General features: G+C 34.6%; 1 protein-coding gene and 2 pseudogenes across 1 annotated transcript; all 3 read left to right on the forward strand.

Annotated features, from left to right (window-relative positions):
* The first annotated feature begins 3,224 nt into the window (after window positions 1-3,224).
* LOC132313355 (protein trichome birefringence-like 34) lies at window positions 3,225-9,754 on the forward strand. The gene is made up of 5 exons (XM_059812081.1): window positions 3,225-3,849; window positions 3,991-4,171; window positions 4,295-4,491; window positions 4,629-4,787; window positions 9,367-9,754. Exons 1-5 carry the CDS (start codon window positions 3,452-3,454, stop codon window positions 9,713-9,715), a joined length of 1,284 nt encoding a protein of 427 aa, XP_059668064.1. The 5' UTR covers window positions 3,225-3,451; the 3' UTR covers window positions 9,716-9,754.
* Window positions 9,755-12,963: 3,209 nt separating this feature from the next.
* Window positions 12,964-15,392, forward strand: LOC132315071 (protein trichome birefringence-like 34; annotated as a pseudogene).
* A 934-nt stretch (window positions 15,393-16,326) lies between these two features.
* LOC132313356 (protein trichome birefringence-like 34) lies at window positions 16,327-24,185 on the forward strand (annotated as a pseudogene).
* The last annotated feature ends 115 nt before the right edge of the window (window positions 24,186-24,300 follow it).

Consider the following 24,300-nt stretch of genomic DNA (forward strand, 5'->3'; position numbering starts at 1 on the left):
ATTTTATTTTATACTTATATAATCCATATTATTAATTACTTATATATTTGAAAAAATTACATATAAATGGAGTCAAAGTTTCATATTTACTTAGAGGCTGAGTCAAAGTTCCATATTTCTCTAAAATGAATTGCTGAGGTAGCACATGGTTTTTTACTGTTTAGAAATTGTGGTGCCTAAAATACCTTTCCGTGAAGGTACTACTTTTTCTTCGAATGTACTACTTTTTTGAACTGAAGGTACTACTTTTTGGCGTCCAGGTACCATTTTTTTAAACACCCGCGAAGGTACTACTTTTTCTCCAAAGGTACTACTTTTTTGAACTGAAGTACTACTTTTTTATTAGGGAAGGGCATTTTAGGCACCACAATTTTCTAAACAGTAAAAAACCATGTGCCACCTCAGCAATCCATTTTAGAGAAATATGAAATTTTGTCTCTAAATAAATATGAAACTTTAACTCCATTTATATGTAATTTTTCTTATATATTTTTAGTTTTAAAATATTAATTATAAGAATAGTATCAACCATTCTTTAGATCCAAAATTATGTCCAATTTGTAGGCTCAATCGGATGAGGCGTAACTAAAATCCGCAAGCTCTACCCGCCAGCAGACTGATCCAGCTAGTGTGATTGCCCAACCACCAAGCCTGCCCCGCCAACTAGGCTTGCACTTTGCTGTTGTTGACTTTGATGCCACTTTGCTGAAACCTCACAGTAATAATACACGTGTACTCCGTATACATACATGCTTCCTTGTCCTACGTTAGCAGTTCAATTTTTCATTTTAAGGTAGTTTCAAATTGGTTGTCCAATTTAAAATGTCAAAACAAAATAAATGTCATATTTTTTTTTTTTAAATTAATTTTTTAAGAACAAGTTAATAATTTTTAAAAGGAAACTATTAATTACATTTCTTCTTAAACATTTCTAATACTAAAGATGGATTACTAACAAGGAAAGAGAATAATAGTTGGGAGAGAATTGGAAAGGAACATTCACTTGTTACATTAAATTTTATTGGAGTAATTCATTTTTTTTCCCTTGACAAATTAATTTATTCAATCAATACACGGGGAATTTACTTTATAGTATTCCTAACCAATAGACATTCTTGCTTTTCTTTTTTAAAATTTGAATGTGAATTTAACTGGTCCATCCACTGTGATCGTCTAATAATTAGACACATACATGGGTTTTTATGTGGTTACAAAACATGGCCTCACTTGTTGACCGATCAAAGGCCTGACAGGCTGACAGGCCTTGGATGGGCATGGAAGTTACAGGACGATCCAGCCCAAATTGCCTACACTTTCTACAACAGTCAGCTTATGTACATGGAAAACGGTGAAATACGTTTTCTTTTTCGTTCAAGAACGGTGAGATATATATATGTGTCTACACAAGGACCACAACAAAGGACATCACTTTTTACAAAGCAAGTACAGTGATTTCAAACAATTCTAATAACACCAGTCTAAGAACAAAAAAGTTGCACAAAGCGCATCATCTTCTCATCCCATCTCTTCATTTTGTTTCACCAGTCTTTTGGGAAAAAAAAAAAAAAATTCTTTAAAAATATATTCTAACATTATTTATTTAGCAGTTATGAGTATTGGTGATTTTTCAAAGGACACAAATGACTTCCAAATGTGATTTTTAATCCTCACCCTCCTAAAAGGCTAAAAGTCATATTTTCTTATTTAATTTCTAAAACTCAGAATTACCTTAATAAATCAATTGTGCCTATTGGTGGATTTCAAAACATAGGTTGATTTTTTGTTTTGGAATGTGATGTAAGTCATAGGATAATGGACTTGTCCTTTCATCGTCCTGAAAAGTATGTTAATAGAAACTTTATAATATATTTATGAATTAGTAATCATGAATTAGTATTTATAAGCATTGTATAAAAACCTCACTTTACTCTACAACTTTACCTCATCCAAACTAATTTATGATGTCTTGATATGATAGAGTTTTTATTATTATTATTATTATAATAATTTTAACTTGCAATGAAATGCAAGTGAAGTTTTACCAGTAATATAGAAGGGGTCAAAAGCACATTCATAGGGTGAAAAGGACCACACAGGACAATGACCTTGTACACCCGATTCACTCAACTTTCATTCTCTTCGTTTTGTAGTCTTGCAGGTGATAAATATGAATATTTCATTCTGGTATTTTGCTCAATTTTGTTGCTTTTAAGACGTGGAGTTGTCACTAGTTATTCTAATCCTCTGTTTCAAAGCATGCATATTGTTTTTTTTTTTTTTTTTCAGTTATCCCAGACTTATCACAGAACTTCTGTCCATTAAAGTTTTCGGTTAAACAATTAAATCTGAATACATTATGGAAAGATTTCAGCATGGCATCAAGTATGATATATCACTTGCAAAATCAAAGCAAATGATTGGAAATTAATGGCATGTGGTTTATCCATCTTTTGAGGTGTTTGTGCTCTATAAAACTAGGTCACTGCATCAACAAATTAAATGTAGAGGGTATACCTAATGACATCTTCTTTTATTTTTATTTTTTTCTGCGGTATCCGAAGGTTCCATTCTCGCTAATGCGTATGTATGCGTATGAGAGAGAGAGAGAGACTTGACGACAAAGAATTTGGATTCAGAGACATCAACCACCCCCAACTGTTCGATTACCTACTGCTGAGTATTTATACGCTTCCAACAGCTCAGTTGTTACCAACAAAATCTGACAACTTGATTGCTAAAAAGTAAAAAGCTTATATAAGTTTTGTTTAGGTTACCAAAACTACCCTTTACTACTACTTCATCAGCCTACATTACGACGCAATATCCATCAATACTACATACATATGCCAACACCTGTCTTTGTGAAGACACCGTTCCGTTTTGTAGATATTCTAGTGGAGAAAAGTCCAATAAAAAACCTCTGCTTTGTATATATTCTGGGCGGAGCCGGTGTGTGCCCCCTAACCCTACCACTACTATATATAATTATTTTTTAAAATTTTTTTTCGGTGTATATAAAATTTACTATATAATGCCTTAATTTCTGAAACAATCTCTTAAAAAATAAGAGTAGAGAAAAGTCGAATCAAGTACCTTTGCTTTGTTTATATTTATCCTAGGGAATTAAGATGCATTACATACAATTTCCCCAAAATCAGTCAGTACTTAAGTAGTAACTAAGAAAATTTTTTTTTTTCTTGTCATTTTTATATTGCATTTGCTGCAGAATTCAAGGAGGACATACTTGAGATGCAAGTACAAGTCAAATGATTTGAAAGGAAACCTATTTTGGTCAGTTGAATACCAAAACAGATGGAACATCCAACAACCTGTGGATTGCTTTCAGCAAACAACCCACGCCCATAAATTCATTCACTGACTCATCATAACAAATTATGAAAACTGATTATTACCCACCAATTCAAACTTAGAGACGGAAGGAGAAATTAATATGGATAGAGAGTATTCTTATAATTCCCACACACAAAGCAGGGAAAGAGAAGGTGGTGTAATGGCAAAAAAGATCCAAACTAGTACAGTTCCAATCTCTTGGGGAATCAGGTGCAGCTTCCACTCCCTCGCCGCCCTTCTCATCACCGTCTTAGTCATCGGAGCCATTTATTTGACCGGAGAGAGTGAACTCTACTTAGAAGAGCCAGTGACCATTGAAGACGACAATCGCTGCGATTTGTTTTCAGGCAAATGGGTATTTGATAACAATTCTTATCCTTTATACAGAGAGAGAGAATGTAAGTTCATGTCTGATCAGTTGGCTTGTGAGAAGTTTGGAAGAAAGGACTTGACTTATCAGCACTGGAGGTGGCAGCCTCATCATTGTGATCTCCCAAGGTCCCTCTCTCTCCTCTCTCTCTCTCTCTCTATATCTATAGATATATATATTTATAAATTTGTATATGTGCATATATATATATATATATATGGCTATGTGGTTTGAGTTTTGTGGAATGTGTTTTATGGTTAATAAGCTAGGTTCAATGCCACAGCATTACTAGAAAGGCTAAGGAACAAGAGGCTTGTGTATGTTGGAGATTCACTGAATAGAAACCAATGGGTTTCAATGGTGTGCTTGCTCCAAACATCAGTCCCTCCAACACAAAAATATTCCATGCACGCAAATGCGAATGGCTCCTTGATCTCCTTCAAGGCTACTGTAAGTCCAATTTTTCATATATATATATATATATACATATATATATATATATATATATATATATATATATATTGCTTTAAGTGTGTGTTTTCCAGCCTACTCATTACAATAAATGCAATGAAGGAATACAATGCCTCAATTGAGTTCTATTGGGCCCCATTGCAAGTGGACTCTAACTCTGATGATCCGGTGAACCATCGCTTACCGGACCGGATAGTGAGAGTCCAGGCTATCGAAAAGCATGCCAGGCACTGGACAGATGCAGATATACTAGTCTTCAATTCATACCTTTGGTGGAGGAGGCCCAGAATGAAGGTCTTGTAAGTTTCTAACCATATATATTGACATCATTTTCATCAAATATATATTAAACTTTATTATATATATAGGTTATATTAATGGAATGTGTAACAAATGTACATTTTAATTCTAATGAATATGATGATCTGATAATCAGGTGGGGTTCATTTGGAAGCTCTGATGGGATCTACAAAGAAGTCGAGATGCTCCGAGTTTATGAAATGGCTCTAAAGACTTGGTCAGATTGGTTGGAAATTCATGTCAATCGTAACAAAACCAAATTGTTCTTCATCAGCATGTCTCCAACTCATGAAAGGTAAGCTTACTTCCTTTTTTTAAAATTAAATTCTGGGTGGAGGTCACGCGCTCCCAAACTCCATGCACAAATTGATAACGAATTCGTGCCAAATTTGCCACGGTCAAATTTTTATAAAGTGCGAATTCTAGTTTCTGCAACTTGCCCGCAATCCGCGTTTGTGGTGTTTTGTAACTTTTGTTTGCACAAGTAGGCAGTAATTGCAAGGGGCAGAGGGATTGAGCCCACAGCTGGCCCGACCAATATTTCTTTGTAACATAATTCAAAATAGGGTTAATTACACTCACACCTCCGAGGTTTGTTATATTGACAGTCAGATGAAAGTTAACCTCTTTTTGAACAATGACACCCCTTCAATTTTGATAAAGTTAATAAAGACCCCCAAACATCACCTGACGCATCATATATATATATATATATATATATATATATATGATGAAATGACCTATATGTCTTTTGACTTATCAACATAAAGCTTTGAATTATGAAATGACTTAAATGTCCTTCTAACCAATTTTAATCCCCTCTCTCACTGTCTTCTCAAATTCCCAGCACATCACCCCCAAAGTAATTATATATATATATTAACCAATTTTAATCCCCTCTCTCACTGTCTTCTCAAATTCCCGGCACATCACCCCCAAAGTAATTATATATATATATATCGTGTATGTGTGTGTGTGTGTGTGTGTGAGTTCAGCATCAATGGAGATTCAGTATGTAAGAGCGTTAATGGAGATGTCTCTCTTTAAGGACTCTCTTTCCATATATATATATATATAGATATACGTGTGGGTATGCATATATATATATATATGCAATATTGACTATATGAAACATCAAGCTTCAAACAATGAAGCAAGCCAGAATTTAATTGCAAAATCCAGAAACAAAAGTTGAGAAAAAAATTAAAATAATAAACTAAAAATCAATTTACATATAAAGTACAAATACAATATTTACACACGCCAATGAAACTGATTCCCTTCTTGTTGTCAGACATTTCCCAAAATATCAGCATAACGTTGAAGTGAAATTAGGGTTAGAGAAGAGTCACCAATGAGATTTGCAGAGGATTTCTCACAATCCAAAGGTTAGGGAAAAGGTAACAGAGAGTATGGTCTCGCACCCAGCAAATTCACTCTTACCATACCAAAGTTGCAATACCCATTCACGAACCCAAACCATAGCCGCACGATTTGAACCAATCAACAACAACACCCATCGCCAACAATCTCGCCGGAATCTACGACAATCGTTACCCGAATCTTCCTAAGCTTTTGTCCTCATCAACCGTCATCGTCATCGGAGTGTTTTCACTGCTACATCGTCGCCGGAATCTAATACTTTGTCATGGAGTTGTGCTTTACTATTGTCACCGGCAATTATTGTCGCAGTCATGTCAATTTGGTTGTCGCCGGAGCCTTTTGTTGGATCTTTGTCATTAAAATCTTCATTGGAGCTTTGCCCTAATCGCATGATGTGGAAGAAGACATGGATCTGGATCGTCCTTGGGAAAGATGGGAGAGGTGAGAAAAAAATAAAAAGTACAAAATAGTATTCATATTTTAGGGCATTTCGGTCAATTAATGTTTTATATATTTTATATTAAAATTTGATAAGATATTCAAGGGTAAAGTAGATATTTCACATATTTTAAGGGTTTGTTTGGATACAAAATTTGACAGGGAATGTCATTGTTCTAAAAGAGGCTAACTTTTATCTGATTGTCAATAGAGTAAACCTCAGGAGGGGTCACTGTAATTAACCCTTCAAAATATAACTACTACTTCTTAAATTTAAGGGTTAATTTTTAAAAATCCCCACTAATTTTAAAAAATGATCATTAAACCTTTATCAGTTTTAAAAATTCCCAACAATATAACAACGTTATCATTTTATCCCAATTCTGTTAATTGACCGCTAAAAGTATGTGAAATGACTAAATTACCCTTATTATATTTTCTTTTATTTAAAAAACAAAAAAAAAATCATATTTTAGAAATTACAATATTATCCTTTAGCACAAAAGGACTGCGTTTAGGCTTAGTTTGGTAGAATGAAAATGGGAGTAAAGGGAGGAAAGGTGATGGAGGGTGATTAAAAAATTGTGTTTGGGTAAAATGGGTGGAAGAAAAGGAAAGGAGAGGGAAGGGTTTGGAGGGTTATGTATAGCTTTGTACATGATTTGCTTATCCTCCCAAAAAAGGGAGGAAAGGGAAGGAAAGGGAAGACAATGACTGATGCAATATTTGTGATGCCAATTTTACCCTAAAAACAATATACATACAAGTTAGCAGTTGCAGAAAGGATGAGAAACGGCGGGCAGCGGCTGAAGCTTGCGAATGGCAAACCCAAATTGGAACAGCGGCGATGGAAACTATAAGATATTGGTTTTGATTTTCTGAACAATCTGAATTTTTGATTCTTGCAGACAGAAAGATAAACTGAAATATATGGGTTTGGGTTTTGAACTTCTGATTCTTGTAGTGCAGAGAGAGAGATAGAGAGAGAGGGGGCAAGTTTAGAGTTGAGAACCATAATAGAGATGGAGGCAAGATGGTGAAGGCTGAAATGATTTGCCCTAATTTTTTTATTTTTTATTTTTCTTATGGCCCATGGGGACTATATATATATATATATATATATATATATATATAGATGGAAGCGAGATTGGGGAGGCTGAAATGATTTGCCCTATTTTTTTTTTTTTTCTTTTCTTGTGCAGGTATAAGAGACTATATATATATATATATATATATATATATTTATTTATTTATTTATTTTTAAAAATATAAAAGGGTATAATAATCAATTTATTAATATAATTCCCTTTCTTTTCTTTCTCTTTCTTTTCCTAAACATAATTATTATCATTCCCTTTCTTTTTCTTCATTAACCAACCAAACACGATAGGGGGTTAAAATTATCATTCCCTTCTCTTTCCCTCATAACTAATGTTTTCCTCGCCATTCAAACCCACCGTACCATTCTCTTTCCCTCATAACTAATGTTTTCCTCGCCATTCAAACCCACCGTACCAAACATACCCTTAGTGTCAACACACTTGGACATCAAAACCCCGGCGTTTTATTCAAAGCAGCATTTGTATTGGACATTAAAACGCTATCGTTTTGCTTGCTCCTGCCAAAGAAAGCGACGGGATCAACACACGACATAAAGACCCAACTACTCCGATGAGTTTTAGAACGCCGACCATGGGGATTTCTCGATCTCCGGTGAAGTGAAGGGCCAGAGAAGTGGATCTGTTGTTACCGGCGGCGAAGAACATTGACGGAGAGGACGACTTTGAACTGGGTGTGAACAAATTGAAGAGTAACAACTGTAATAGTCATCTCTTCATCAACGAGTAGCGACGCGGTCCGACATCAACCTCTCCCTCCCCGGCGATGCCTTTGATGTCGTCGTACGAGCCAAGACTGCCCTCGATCTCGCCTGCCCTGCCGTCCTCTCCTGCGTCGACATCATCGCCATCGCTGCCCGGGAGCTCGTCACCATAATGGCTCGCCTACCCCACCGTTGTTCCCTTCGCCTAATGCGTCGCCGATCTCTTGGTGGCGGTGTTGTGCTTGTGTATTTAGATGTGTATGTATAAATGTCGCCGCCACCACCACCATCACTGTCCTCTCTCTTTCAATCTCTCTTATCGCAAGCCCCGCTCTTGTCTCAACCACACCAACCACACCATATATGCATACTCTCTCTCTATGCAATTTGGAATTTTGGGATTTCAAGGAGTATGTGACCATTTCGAGTACGTGGACTCGGGATTATCTGCCCGTATGTGGAATTTCGAATTTTAGATGCCATATATATATAATGTTGAAATCCAATTTCGCGAAGAATTCGTACGCCTTGCCATCTGATTTTGCTGCGGCTGTGAGTTTGACCTTTCTTGGGGGCATTTTCGGAATAACACATATAAATATATATCACTTGTTTGACACATGTTACACCAGGAGTATTTTTGTCACAAAAGCCACATAGGCAAAACAACTTTGTAATATTGTTAAGATTTTTTAAAACTGGTGGGAGTTTAATGATCATTTTTTGAAAGTAGTGGAGGTTTTTAGAAATTAACCCTAAATTTAATTAATAAAAGCAACTATATATAAATATCTCATTACTTTTAAATTGTTTTACATTAAAAAAAAAATTTAAAAATATTTGATAAACTAAAATAGTAATGCGTTATGAAATAAATACATTTTTAAGTAAATGTACAAATGTTCTAACATGCTCTCACAATTTAGACTTTAAATACATAGAATGATTTACAATTGACTTGATTAGCTTGACTGATTGGTGTATGAAACATATTAAATAAAATAATTTTATTATATTTTATTGCTGTTTATATATATATATATATATATATATATATATAGGTTTTATTGTGTTTATTACTTTCTTTATCAATAACTAAGCATGGAACTTTTCAAAATTATAAAATAAACCCAACGCGTCCAAACTCAATCCATTTTGTAAAGTAGCTCATGGTATAGAATTAAAAGAATTTGAACTATTCATGAATAACTCAGTTCCTATGACATTGCAGGGGTGAAGAATGGGGCAAGGGTAAGGATCAAAATTGCTACAATGAAGTAGAACCAATTTCAAAAGAAGGATATTGGGGAAGTGGATCAGACCCCAAAATGATGAAAGTAGTGGAGAAGGTGATAGGTGAACTGAAAACAAGAGGTTTGAAAGTAGAGATGCTCAACATAACACAACTTTCAGAGTACAGGAAAGAAGGCCACCCATCAATTAATAGGAAGCAATGGGATGTTCTATCTCAAGACCAACTATCAAACCCTACTACTTATGCAGATTGTATACATTGGTGCCTTCCTGGTGTGCCTGATGTTTGGAATGAGCTCCTCTATGCCTACATTTTTCATCACTGACAAATTCAAAACAATGAGAAAGTTCCAAGGTTTCTTATTCTTAAGCTGCCTCAATTTCCATCAAAACTTAAAAATTTCTCTCGTGACAATGGTTGGCTAAGAAGAGGTTGATTAACAAAATTTATCCATTCCATGATTCCAAACAAGTTTCATTATCATCATTCTTGCCCTCACAGATGGACCATAGAATTGTATGAGAGACGGTGGCTTTAAACAACAAGAATATATGGTGAGGTATTATAAAATATTGAGTGGAAGCATTTTTTAAATTTTAACAAAAATTATAGGTACTTTTGTAAATAAAAAAATTTAGTGGGGGTTGTTGCCCATTATGAGAGCCCTTTAATAGATCCATCTCTAGGGTGACAATATTTGACATGACACGAGATAAGAGGGTTTGGATTTGGGCTAATCGTGTTTGTTTTGTAATTGTGTCGATCAATCCGCTAACTAAACGTATCATATTCGTATTTAACCATATAAACACGATTATGACATGATTAACCCGATTAACTAAACACGTCGTGTTTGTGTAAAAAATAACTTATTTAGCTAAATATATAAAATAAACATATCGTGTTCGTGTCAAAAATGGTTTAAACGTGTTTTTTCGTGTCATGTTTAGTCTTGACCTATTTATTAAATAAGTTACACGTGTCGTGTCGTGTCGTGTCGCGTTACACGTGTAATAATCGTGTCGTGTTCATGTCAACAATCTTAGACACGATTAATTCGTGTTGTATTTATGTCGACCTTAATCATGTTTGTGTGACACAAACACGACACGTCAACACAAATTGCCACCCTTATTTCTTGCTTTCTTTTGTTTCATATAAATTTTCTTTTTTCAAATTTTTTTTTTTTTTTTTTTTTTTTTTTTTCAAACAAGTTTGCGATTGGTCAGAAATAGACATGCCGGCGGACAAGAAAAAAGTGGACATGGAATAAGATTGCCAGGAACTATGATTTGGTATAATGGTAAAATTTAAAATGACAAATGTAAAAACGTAAGTTAATTTTGATTCTAAGATCTAATTTATTCATACCAATGAGATAGTAAGCTATATCACATTCTAATACACTCACTTATGTTGCGTAAGTTTAAAAGAATATGGATACAGGGAATGATTGATATTAAATTTGTAGACCTTTCTTGGGATCCAAAAGTGTAACTTCATCTCTAATTTCTTCACGTTCTCAAATTAAATCACATACAAACAAATTTAGCTTGGTTCGTACCAATTTATATATGCATATTACTATATTTTAATATTATATTGTTCTCATTTTGGTTAGCAATTATCATTATATCGTCCTTGGGAAGAAGAAGATCAAATATAATATTCAAAGTCGCCCTGACAATAGCGAATTTGGCATTGGAATTGCAACCAGTAGAACTAAACGTGCAGTATAAATTGGGCATATAAAAAGTAGAAGATAAGTAAAGTTGCATAACTGTTTAGCTTAAGTTGCAAAACTGTGCCCCAACATCTAAGTGATTCCAAGATCCAATATCTTTTTTTCTTTAAATTTCCAAGATCCAATATCCGTTGACCTTGTTACAATATGAAAGTAATCCAAGTATGAAAGTAATCCAAGGTTGTGCCATTTCTGAGTCCCGGTAGTTAGTTGGGCGAAACTTCAGATACCTTAGTTATTCAAAAAATAAAATAAAATAAAGATTTTTTTGAACATTTGATGAAAAAGATTAATTAAAATTTTTTTTTGGGTAAATTTTTTATTGGTGAGAGCTTCGGGCACAACTGCTTGTTGTGTTCAAATTTCAAAGGCTCGATGGTTCATCGGTGCACAGACACTACTTACACACTTAATTTGTTTATTTATAGACTTAAATTTTTACCATTCACTTTAGAAGGTAAAAGAAGATATTGCTAAACCACAAGATTACTTCTTTTTTTTTTTTTTTTTCTTTTTTCCTTCCTTTAAAGCACGTGTTTCAACCCCACAATATACGCATTATTCAAGTCAAGGGCGCGATTCAAAAACGAAATCTCGAAAACTTATCTTTCGAATTCCCACCAAAGTCGATACACTCCCGGGGACAACCACAAAGTTACTTTGGTGGATTGATTTATATATAAGTAACTTATATGAAAATTTGTTGGTTCCAAGCTCTCACAACTGTTACTCTTCAATCTTTAAATGGTATGATATGAATTTTCAGAATATAATTAATATTCATATCAGGTTACATGAATAAAATATATAGAAATAATTGATAAGGAGATATAGATAAGGAAATTAATTAATTTAAAATTATATTTGATTCTCCGTGACTTGCATTTTAACTACCACAAGTTACCCAACAATCTATCTAAATAATCCTCTTTAAATTTGTTGTTGAGGAATGAATTTAGTTCCTTAACAATAACTTTCCTAAAAAATAGAAAATAGATATACCCCCAGTTTGAGACATGGACTCAACATTGTTTTCATACGCTATCAAAGGCGCCATTGTGGAGTTGTCTCAGCCTTGATCAAAGTCAGGACACTTTGTGTGACCCAATTCTCCCCAACTGCTGATAACCACTTCCTTTTATATTTTCTTCTTATGCACAGTGTACTTCCACATTCTCCCCCATTTTGTAATGAGTTGTGATACAATGTCAAACATATCCGTTTATATATTAATGTGAATGAAAAGAAATCAAATATTAAGGCTCTTTATAATTTTTCTTTATTAATTATAATTCAAAAAAGTTATGAGGAGGATTATCTGGTTATAACACCCACCAAATCTCAAAATTATTTACATGTATTCTTCTTCTTCTTCATTTTTATTTTTTATTTTGATCAAACTGAATCGTCATTTTTTACTATTTTTTCAAAAAATAAGGGAGTGAAATCCTCCACTTACTTGTATTTTGTATAAATAATCATTCAGTTAGACAATTCAATATAACTTTTCGGTCTGAGTATCACTTCTTCTGAATATAAACCTGTGATAATGTGATTTATGTACTCAAAAAGTGTTAATTTAAAGAAAAGTTCAAAACAACTGTGAGAGGCTCATCATAATTATGTTATCAATAATAATAACTCACACTTTCCCATTAAACAAATTTCATCAAGACCAAAAACATGCATCCTTTGCGTCCATAAATACAGTTCAACTCCTCATAATTCATCAGAAGCTAGAAGATCAAAAGACACCACCCAAAAAAAAGAGAGAGTAGGAAATGGGAAAGAAATTACAGCAAATGGTTTCAGGGCCATGGGTGATCAGATGGAGTTTTCATTGCATCCTCATCCTCCTATTTGCAATCATAGTCACTGCAGCCATTTATCAAACCAGATATAACAGCAGAGGGCTTCACTCCGATATTGAACACACAAAGCCAGAGGGTAGTGCGAGTACTGATCATGGCATCAACTCATTATCACACTGTGATTTGTTCTCAGGCCAATGGGTATTTGACAACACGTCTTATCCTTTGTACAAAGATCGAGATTGTTCACTAATGTTTGATGATTTGGCTTGTGAGAAGTATGGAAGGAAGGATTTGAATTATCAGTACTGGAGGTGGCAACCCAATGACTGTGACCTCCCAAGGTCTCTCTCTCTCTCTCTCTCTCTCACACACACACACACACACACACACACACACACACTAGAACTCTCCTAACATATGATCGATGCACATATATGTTTTTTGACATTTTTGCATGTTACATGGTTGAAATGCAAAGGTTCAATGGCAAAGCATTGCTGGAGAGGCTAAGGGGTAAAAGACTTGTGTTTGTGGGCGATTCATTGAACAGAAACCAATGGGTTTCAATGCTGTGCCTGGTGGAGGCATCCATCCCTCAAGGACTCGTTTCCAAGAACTTTCGAGGCCCCTTGTACACCGTCAAGGCCACTGTGAGTTCATATATGTTTCTATATATTGCAAGCATTACAATATTGCATACGTTTCATAACACAAATCTAAATAAAAATTATATCAATACATAATTAAGAGTAATAATATTTCATCTTCGATTTTATGATATTGTGTGGTGTTGCGGAGATCAATTTATTTGTACAAATTACAACAATAAAATAAAATAAAATAATGTATAGCACGGACTATCTGCGTCCCACCTTGTGCAGCTAAGCTTAAGGCCAAAATTTACATTATGATGCAAAGAATTTTTAGTGCACTACTCATACTTGTAACAAATTGTTGTTGAGTTTTTTTCCCGATTAGGTAAGATTAGTTGTGCTTGAGTTGGCTTTTGATTGGCCATTTATGAAGATTTGGTGGTTTTTGAAATGGGCTTAGGTTAACCATCAATTCCTAGCTATGGAGCTTAAGATTCGTCTGGTTCCATTTTATAAAAATGGGATTTTATGATTATGAATATATATTATTGCTGTTTTTAGAGAATTTGCATCGAATGTTTTTTAATGCTTTAACTCTGTTTTTATAAACAAGTTCAAAAATCTTTAACTAAGCAAATTTTTTATGCATCTGTAGATATGTTAGAAAATTATTCAAAATAAAAATAGATCAAATAGGATCTAAGATACCATAAATTTTGAAAATGGGGCAAGGGTTCACTGTAGTTTTTGCTTTTGTATGTTTTATTGTGCTTTTTGATACAAGATCTAAAGTGATTGCTAATTTATGGTTAATGCAATGCAGGAATACAATGCCTCGATTGACTTCTATTGGGCTCCAATGCTAGTCGAATCTAATGGCGATGATCCATCAAACCATCAAATATTTAATCGAATTGTCAGAATCAATTCTATTGAGAAACATGCTAGGCACTGGATTGATGCGGATATACTCGTTTTCAATTCCTATCAATGGTGGAGAATGCCCACATTGAAAGTTTTGTAAGTACTAGAACAACATTTTGATTAATAAAACTTCTCATTTGGGCCGATTTATCCAATTTGAATTCTAATACATATGACTATTGTCAGGAAGGAGGGTTCATTTGAAAATGGAGGCTACAAGGAAGTCAAGTACTTACATTGCTATAAGATGGCACTAAAGACATGGTCAAATTGGTTGGACAGACATGTAAACCGTACTAGGACCAAGATGTTTTGGGTTAGCATGTCTCCTACTCACGTTCGGTATGTTAACCAACCTTAAATCATCTTCAATGTGTGTGTGTATACATATCTTGAATTAGGAAAGTTTGAGCAAAATTTGAACATGCCCAAAAGAAAATTGGATGAAAAAAGTCAAGCGACTCAGCTTATTCATTTATGATCGAGCTCATCTAGAGCTTGTTAACATATTCAGAAATCTAAATTCGATAGTGGTGGAACTTATTATATTTGATCAACTCGAGCTTGTGACATTGCAGGGCTGATGATTGGGGCATGCCTAGAAATCAAAGGTGCTTAAATGAAACGGAGCCAATTTCAAAACATGGATTCTGGGGAAGTGAATCAGATCCGAAAATGATGCGTGTAACGGATGCTGCCATTAGCAAACTGAAATCCAAAGCCGTGGAGGTACAGATGCTCAACATAACCCAACTTTCAGAGTACCGAAAGGACGCTCATCCTTCGATTTACAAGAAGCTATGGCGGCCTCTAACTGCAGAGCAATTGTCTGACCCCAGAAACTATGCAGATTGCACTCACTGGTGTCTTCCTGGTGTTCCAGACGTTTGGAATGAGCTCCTTTATGCCTACATTATGCACCATTAATGATATATTTAACCAAGTTTCTATATTTTTATTTTTTCTAGGAGTTTTAGTAGTGTTGGAAATTGAACTTGTATGTATATTCAACACTGTAGCTTATTGTTGTTCAATTCTCAAAATCTTTGCCATTTTACTTCACACATGCATGTTCAGAAACTATGCACTCTAGTTGGTAATTATCCTTAAAAGTTAGTCATTGTTGAAGTCGCCATAATATTTTAAGAAAAATTATATTTAAGCTGATGAGATAGACCTAAAAGACTTCTCTACCTTAAATTGATTTATTACTTGAAATAAAATTAAAAACTAAGAGATAAAAGTCCTTTCCTATCCAAGTTACTGAATAAACTAGCATTGGTGTTTTATTTAGTGGTGTAACTTGGATAGCCCATTCTAATGTGACCTAAGCCTAGCTAGAGTTTTGACAGGTTTGGACAATTATTTTTATAATTAAGATTGGACTTGAATTGAGGTGTCAACTACCGAAATTTAATCTAAATTCAAATTTTAATATTATTTAAATTACGATCACATTTTTTTTCTTCAATTGATTTGATTTAAATCTTAATTTATTATACATAGTTGTAACCTTTAGAATTAATTTCTTAAAAATTTGTTTGTAATTTTTAAAAATTTGTATTAAAATTTTTAAAGAATTTATGCATAGGAGTAGTCTAATCTAAAACTAACTAAATATCACTTTCAATTTTCAATACAAAAATTAATAATATGAATAACCCTAATCAATCAGAGTTTTTAAACCCAAAATTTCAATTTATATTTAAAAATTCAAAATGGTTTGTACTCTAATGAAGTAGGGAAAATTGAAAGTCCAATTAAAAGTCTGACTTAAAATTGAATATTTTAAACGGCCCAACCAGTCCGAGTGGGGCAGCCCTACTTATATTTTCTTCTCCGTTTTCCCTTCTTTGTCCATGCAGTAAATAAATCAAACAAAACGAACTCTCTTGGATTCATGAACCACTCTCCTTTCGCTCGATTCTTCACCCTTGTGTTCATAGCTGTTCACCTCTGCTCAAAACATCTCTGTACAGTCTGTCCACAACAATGGCAGTAAGTTCTTTAAAAAAAATTTCCCATTTGATATAAATACATTTATGAACACGCATATGTATATGTTACATGTATATACTCCATATGAATGGGCATAGCAATAGCAGTAATTTCAGTCAAGTTCCTTTCAAAAATGGGTTGAATCACATGCTTGAAGGACTAAGGAGTGATTTTTCATCAACCAAATATTTCAAGTTCTTAGTTTAACAAACGTACTTTGCGATCATTGATTCGATATGATGAAAACTCGATTTCGGGGTGACACACACATATAGATGTGTGCGTATGTTGTTTTGTTTGTGCGGCTAAGATATGGTAATGATAAACAATTATATAACTGAGCGCTTAGAATCAAATTTTGGTATAAACTTATTTATATATTTACACATGCATAGATATATGTATATGTAATTTTTATTGTGTGACTAAGATTTGGTAATGATTAGCAATTATAAGACAGAGGAACTGCAAAAGGCAGGCTTCCATATAGTATGAGACAAAAAGAAAGGGGCTATGGGATGGTGATGAAGGAGAAATTGAAAACCCTAATTGAATAGCTTCACCAAATATAACAGATTAATTGGTGTGCTTCATCAAATTGAACCCTCGAAACCTTGATTTAAGCGTAATAGAACAGTAATCAAACCCTAATCAGAGGAGATGAAACCCTCATTCTGCAGTTTTCTAGAAATGGTTTTTCCAGATTCTGTTTGTTTAAGGGGGTTATGCCTCCTTCTGTTTGTAAGGTTTGCTTGGTTTTAATGAAGTTTACATGGATTTTATTTTTTAGTTTTATTATTATTAAAAAAATGTGTATCATGAGCATGTGTTAACACAATTCTTGTAAGAAATAACTTAATGCAGGATCTTGGATTGTGCAGTGAAGTGTACCTCTTCCTCTGATCTCTTTCCATAATAAAGTAAACCATGTGATAAAAGGGACTTAGGATGACCATCTTAATGTCATACTTTAAACAATATCAAGATTAAAGAAACAAAAAACAACTACATATGCCAGCCAATCTTTTCTGGTGCATCATATTTTATCTTTTTTTTCTGGTCAATGAAGTAACAAATGAGTATGATAGTTATAGTAGATTGCCAAAGGATTAAAAATAATACTGTACTTCTAAAGAACAATATCAGACGGTAGATCCCGCTTTGTGTAAAAAAGCATACAATTAGTCATCTCTAATTTCGATTTCATTGTCAAAGCACCATATGATTGCAACAAATTTGATGTGATAACCAATCATAATGCTAGTTTCCCTTTAACAAGATTAAAAGTTTTGCTCTGGGGGCTATTGTATCAGTGAAATTTTATTTGTTTCTGCTAACCATCATAACCTAATGTGATACTTCAACTCACAATCAAATTAGTACTCGTGTTTAGAACTATATAGGAAAACATACTAGTTGCATTACAGCAGCACAAGTTTGACTCTCTGATACAATTATAATTAAACAAATCTTTCATCAGAACTACATAAATATTAACACGTTTTAGTCACACAATCCTTTTTTTATTGCTTAAACTTAGCTAACTATCCACCAATATAATGCAATTCAACTTCTTGTCATTCATCAAAAGATAGATTGCAAGAAGGGGACGAAAATTGTAAATGGCCCACACACAACCAGTAGTTCCCAGAGTGTGGGGAGCTAAATACAGCTTTCATCCCCTCATTGCTTTATTCATCATGGTCTTACTTATAGCTGCCATTTATCTGACAGGATTCGAACGTGGACAGTTGCTAGAAGATCAGACAACAGGGAATAAGTCGTTGTCACGCTGCAATTTGTTTGCGGGCAAATGGGTATTCGATAACAAGTCTTACCCTCTATACAAACAGCAGCAATGCCCATATATGTGGGATCAGTATGCTTGTGAGAAGTATGGGAGAAAGGACTTGAATTATCAGAATTGGAGGTGGCAACCTCACCAGTGTGACCTCCCAAGGTCTCTCTCTCCTCTCTCTCTTTCTCTCTCTCTCTTTCATGCATTACACACACACACATATATATGCTAATGAGATTTTTAGCTGGCTTTTGAATTTTCAAGTTTTATGAAATAATATTATGTCAAAAGGTTCAATGCCACAGCATTGCTGGAGAGGCTAAGGGGGAAGAGGCTTCTATTCGTTGGGGATTCACTGAACAGGAACCATTTGGTTTCACTGGTCTGCTTAGTGGAGTCATCGATCCCTCAAGGGCTCAAATCCATGAATTGGAAATTAAATGCTTCTTTGATGAGCTTCACGGCCACTGTGAGTTAAATTCTCCATTGACCATCCAATACTAGTTTTGTGACTTCCTCTCGATCTAATGGCTGATTGTTAATGTAATTTAGGAATACAATTCCACTATCGATTTCTATTGGTCCCCATTGCTAGTGGAATCTAACTCTGATGATCCAGTACACCATCCGCTACCTGAACTGATTGTCAGAGTCCAGGCAATTGAAAAGCATGCTAGGCACTGGACTGATGCTGATATACTAGTCTTTGATTCCTATGCTTGGTGGCTAAGACCCAAAATGAAGGTTTTGTAAGTTCATTCTTAGAGCATCTTTTATACCATCTGATGGAAGAAGAAACTTCTTATTTGGACTGGTTGTATTAGGTTCTAATCTGATGCATTTCTTCTGATATGACTATGATCAGGTGGGGATCATTTCAAAGCTCTGATGGAATCTACAAAGAAATTGATATAGTACGTAGCTATGAGATGGCTCTAAAGATATGGTCAGATTGGTTGGAAATTCATATCAACCATACCAAGACCAAATTGTTTTTTCTCAGCATGTCACCAGTTCACCAAAGGTAGAGTAGCTTTAACTCCCAGTTTGATTTAGATTTGATTGTTGAGTCTCCATATCAAATTCTGGTTTTCACTAGCAAAACATGAACATAAAAATGCAACGCTATAAAAGCCTGGATATGCAAGCCACTATGTCACTAGACCAATTAGGATTGAGTTGTGTTTGGTCACGTTTTGCCCAATTGGAGCCCTCTATTCAACGGACCAAGTATTTTTGCTGGAAGAGAGAGGGACGGGGATGATAGGAAATGAGAGGGACGGGGATGAGAACATATGAGAGAGAGTGAGAGGGGAGTATGAGATCTTATCCAATATATGAGTTGTTTGGATATGAGCACAAGACTCTATACGAGCCTAGCTGGGTATTACTCGAGCTCGTTTATTTGCTGAACATCCTTAGAAAATGAGCTTGAGCTCTCCTTGTTTTCTAAAATGAACGAGCCTGAATAAACTTTCAACTGAATTGAACCTAAATTGTTCATGAGTAGATCATTTTGTTTATAGCCCCGTATATAGATAATAATGCTACTAAGATTTATAATGATCTTATTACCACTACTAATACTATAGTCATCTGTATCAACTAAATAATTAGATTTATAACATTTTAGGGGTGAAGACTGGGGCGTGGGGACCAATCAGAATTGCTATGGTGAAACAATCCCAATTTTTAAAGAGGGATATCAGGGAAGTGAATCGGATCCTAAAATGATGAGAGCAGTGGAGGCAGCAATCGATGGACTGAAAACCAGAGGCTTGAAGGTACAAATGCTCAACATAACACAACTTTCAGAGTACAGAAAAGAAGGCCACTCATCTATATACAGGAAGTTCTATGTGCCTCTAAGTGAAGAGCAATTGTCAAATCCTAGGAGCTATGCAGGTTGTATACACTGGTGCCTTCCCGGTGTGCCCGACACTTGGAGTGAGCTCCTTTATGCCTACATTCTTCATTATTGATGTATCAAGACCAAACCAACATTCAAGACTTTTTTGGTTGCACATTTTTTGTATTAAAGAGGTTGAAAGCATAGGATACCTCTGAAAAAACTAGAGAGAAAAAGTAACCATTGCAAACAAGAATATTCAATAATTTATAATGAATAGAAAAGTCCAATTTGTTAACCCTTTTATGTTATTTAAATCTGACTTATTTCTAACAAACAAACCTTGAGGTCACGGGTTCAAAGTACGGAGACATCCTTTCCGCATGAGTAGTTAAGGCTGTGTACATCCCCAAACTCGTACTTGTCAAATAAATGATGTCCACTTCTACTATGTGGCATATACTGTGGAATAGGAATCAAATCCTTCATGGTGAAGTTTCATAAAGTGCTATTTAATCAGAGATGTTAGAATATATTAGAATTGTACATTGTATTGTAAATGTGAACAGTACATAAGGTGTATTTTTATAGGAGAGGGTTAAGAGTAGGTGAGTGTTATAATAGTACATGTATAATCTAACATGGTAGAAGTGTTATTTCGGCAATTACTGATACAATTAGAATATATCCGCTGGATATGCTGGACATTATCAGGCCTCGAGGTTATAGTTTGCTGTGGTGGCTTTAAATAAATGAGTGTAATAGTGATGGTAGATTGCTGAAGGATTAAAAATATACTAATATATAAAGAACAATACTGTGGATCCTGCATTTTGTAAACAGCACACAATTTACGCTCAAGAGGATATAAAAATTCTTACTTATTTTTTAAAAAAAACTTAGTAGATAGTGTTTTAGAAGAGAGTACAAAATTATCAGGAAGTCTTTTTAAGTTTAAATATATATATATGTGTGTGTGTGTGTGTTACTAAGTTAAGAGAAATTTGAAAACTTAAAGTATAATTATAAAAATAAAGCATTTGTTTTGCTTTAACTTTTTAAATGGGACAACTAATTTGGAACATCCTTAAAAAATGAACTACTAATATGAGATAAAGAGAGTACATATATATAGTTAATACTATTAAAGAAACTTGTATTGACCAATATAAGCGCGGTTGTATTTATTTGATAATTAATATAATACAAGAAACATGATTAATTCATTAAAATAAATATAAAACTACTATAATGTGATATGGAGCATCAATTGGAGAAGCCTTATGTGACCACTTTAATTGTCTTATGGTTGAACTACCTTGAAAATACATGTAAAAAAAATATCTCCGTCCCATATTAATTGTCCAATTTTGCTATTTAGGACATTTTAAGGGGGATATGCATTGTCCCGTTTTAAATTTACCAAGTTGTACTTTCATGTTTAAATATGTAAATTAATAGGTTTTGAAAACTTACAATGGTAATTATGAAAGAAAACATTTGTTTTGCTTTCACTTTTCAAATTGAACAATTAATTCGGGACAACCATAAATGGAAATGTGGACTATTAATATATGACAGATGGAGTCATACAATGAGATATCGGTCTCGTATCCTATTGGAGTCTTTCAAGTTTAAATGTGTATATTAATAGGTTTTGAAATTTTTTAAAACTTAAAAGTGCAATTATGAAAAATAACATTTGTTTTGCTTTCACTTTTCAAATGAAACAACTAATTTGGGACACACATAAAAATAAATGTGGACTCCTAAAATGGGACAAAGAGAGTAATATAATAATATATATGTCTCTTCTCCTAATGTAATGGCCTATAATAAGATATGCGCTTCTTCTCCTCTTGGAGGCTTTCAAGTTTAAATATATACCTATATTAATAGGTTTTGAAATTTTGTAAAACATAAAAGGTTAATTATGAAAGATAACATTTGTATTGTTTTCACTTTTCAAATGGAATAATTAATTGGGACACCATAAAAGGAAATGTGAATATGAGAGGGAAGGAATAAAATAATGAAATGTTACGCTAACTACCACAACCTTAATACCAATGATCATCACCTGAGATGGTAAGATTCTCTAATCCAAGCCCTGTTTGGAGTAACATACCAAATGTGATACTTCAACTGCTCAGATACAAATTAATACTTGTGTTGAGAACTATATAGAAAAATATACTAGTTGCATCTTTGATACAAGTATAATTAACAGATCATTCATCAGAACTACATAAATATTAACTTGTTTTAGTCACACAATCCAACCCAACTGCCCACCAATATAATGCTGTTCAACTGCTTATCATTCATCAAAGATCAGATTGCACAAAGGGGAAAGGACTGTGATTCATGAATGGCCAACTCACAACAAGAAGTGCTCAGAGTGCGGGGAACTAAATGCAGCTTTCATCCCCACATTGCTTTATTCATCATGGTCTTGCTTATAGCTGCCATTTATCTAACAGGATCGGAACGTGGACTGTTGCTAGAAGATCAGACAACAGGGAAGAACTCAACATCACGCTGCAACTTGTTCGCAGGGAAATGGGTATTTGATAACATGTCTTACCCTCTATACAAAGAGCAGCTATGCCCATATATGTTTGATGGGTTTGCTTGTGAGAAGTATGGGAGAAAGGACTTCAACTATCAGAATTGGAGGTGGCGACCTCACCAGTGTGACCTCCCGAGGTCTCTCTCTCTCTCTCCCTCCCTCTGCCTCCCCCCCTCTCTCTCTCATGCACGCACTACGCACACGATGATGATACTTTTGGGTGGCTATTAAATTTCCAAGTTTTTGTGAAATAATTTTATGTCAAAAGGTTCAATGCCACAGCATTGCTGGAGAGGCTTAAGGGGCAAAAGGCTTGTGTTCGTTGGGGATTCGCTGAACAGGGAACAATGGGTATCACTGGTCTGCTTAGTGGACTCATCAATCCCTCAAGGGCTCAAATCCATGAATAACAAGTTAAATGGTTGTTTGATCACCTTCAAGGCCGCTGTGGGGTAAAATCCCCCGTGACCATCCAGTAGTAGTAGTTTGTGTGCAATGGCTGATCGTTTGTTAATGTAATTTAGGAATACAATGCAAGTATTGATTTCTATTGGTCCCCATTGCTAGTGGAATCTAACGCTGATGATCCAGTAAACCATCGGCTACCTGACCGGATTGTCCAAGTCCAGGCAATTGAAAAGCACGCTAGGCACTGGACTGATGCTGATATACTGGTCTTCAGTTCCTATGTTTGGTGGCCAAGACACAAAATGAAGGTTTTGTAAGTTCATTCTTAGAACACCATTTACAGCTTCTGATGGAAGATGAAACTTCTTATTTGGACTGATTATATAGCTTCTAATCTGATGCATGGTTTTTCAGATGGGGATCATTTCAAAGCTGTGATGGAATCTACAAAGAAATTGATATGATACGTAGCTATGAGATGGCTCTAAAGACATGGTCAGATTGGTTGGAAATTCATATCAACCATACCAAAACCAATTTGTTTTTTGTTAGCGTGTTACCTATGCACCAACGGTAGAGTAGCTTTAACTCCCAGTTTGATTTAGATTTGATTGCTAAGTCTCCATATCAAATAATGGTTTTCAATAGCAAAAAACTGAACATAAAAAATACAATGCTATGCCCTCCCTCTGTTCTTGAGTAGCTTTGTTTTATTTACAGTCCCGCGACTAATATTTATAGTGATGTTGTAATTGCTACTAATACTGTATGACCATCTGTATCAAGAAACTAATGATTAGATTTATAAGATTGCAGTGGTGAAGAGTGGGGCATGGGAACAAATGATAATTGCTACAATGAAACAATGCCAATTTTTAAAGAGGGATATCAGGGAAGCAACTCGAAGCCTGAAATGAGGAGAGCAGTGGAGGCAGCAATCGACGAACTGAAAACAAGAGGGTTGAAGGTAGAAATGCTCAACATAACACAAGTTACAGAAATCCTAGGAGTTATGCAGATTGTACACACTGGTGCCTTCCTGGTGTGCCTCATACTTGGAACGACCTTCTCTATGCCTACATTCTTCATTATTGATGTAGCAAGACCAAACCAACTTTCAACATTTTTTAGGTTGTACGAGTTTTGTATTAAACTGGTCAAAAGCCTATAACAAGAAAATTCAATAATTTATAATGAAGTGAAAAGTCCA

Source organism: Cornus florida, unplaced genomic scaffold (assembly GCF_030987335.1).
Source record: "Cornus florida cultivar Cherokee Brave unplaced genomic scaffold, ASM3098733v1 CherokeeBrave_3.0.0_Hap2_Chr06, whole genome shotgun sequence".
Classification (NCBI taxonomy): domain Eukaryota; kingdom Viridiplantae; phylum Streptophyta; class Magnoliopsida; order Cornales; family Cornaceae; genus Cornus; species Cornus florida.

Coding starts and splice junctions, on each gene's coding strand:
- LOC132313355 (XM_059812081.1), top strand. CDS start 3,452: ATGGATAGAGAGTATTCTTATAATTCCCACACACAAAGCAGGGAAAGA. Junction 4,492..4,628: donor AGGCCCAGAATGAAGGTCTT/GTAAGTTTCTAA, acceptor TCTGATAATCAG/GTGGGGTTCATTTGGAAGCT. Junction 4,788..9,366: donor ATGTCTCCAACTCATGAAAG/GTAAGCTTACTT, acceptor ATGACATTGCAG/GGGTGAAGAATGGGGCAAGG.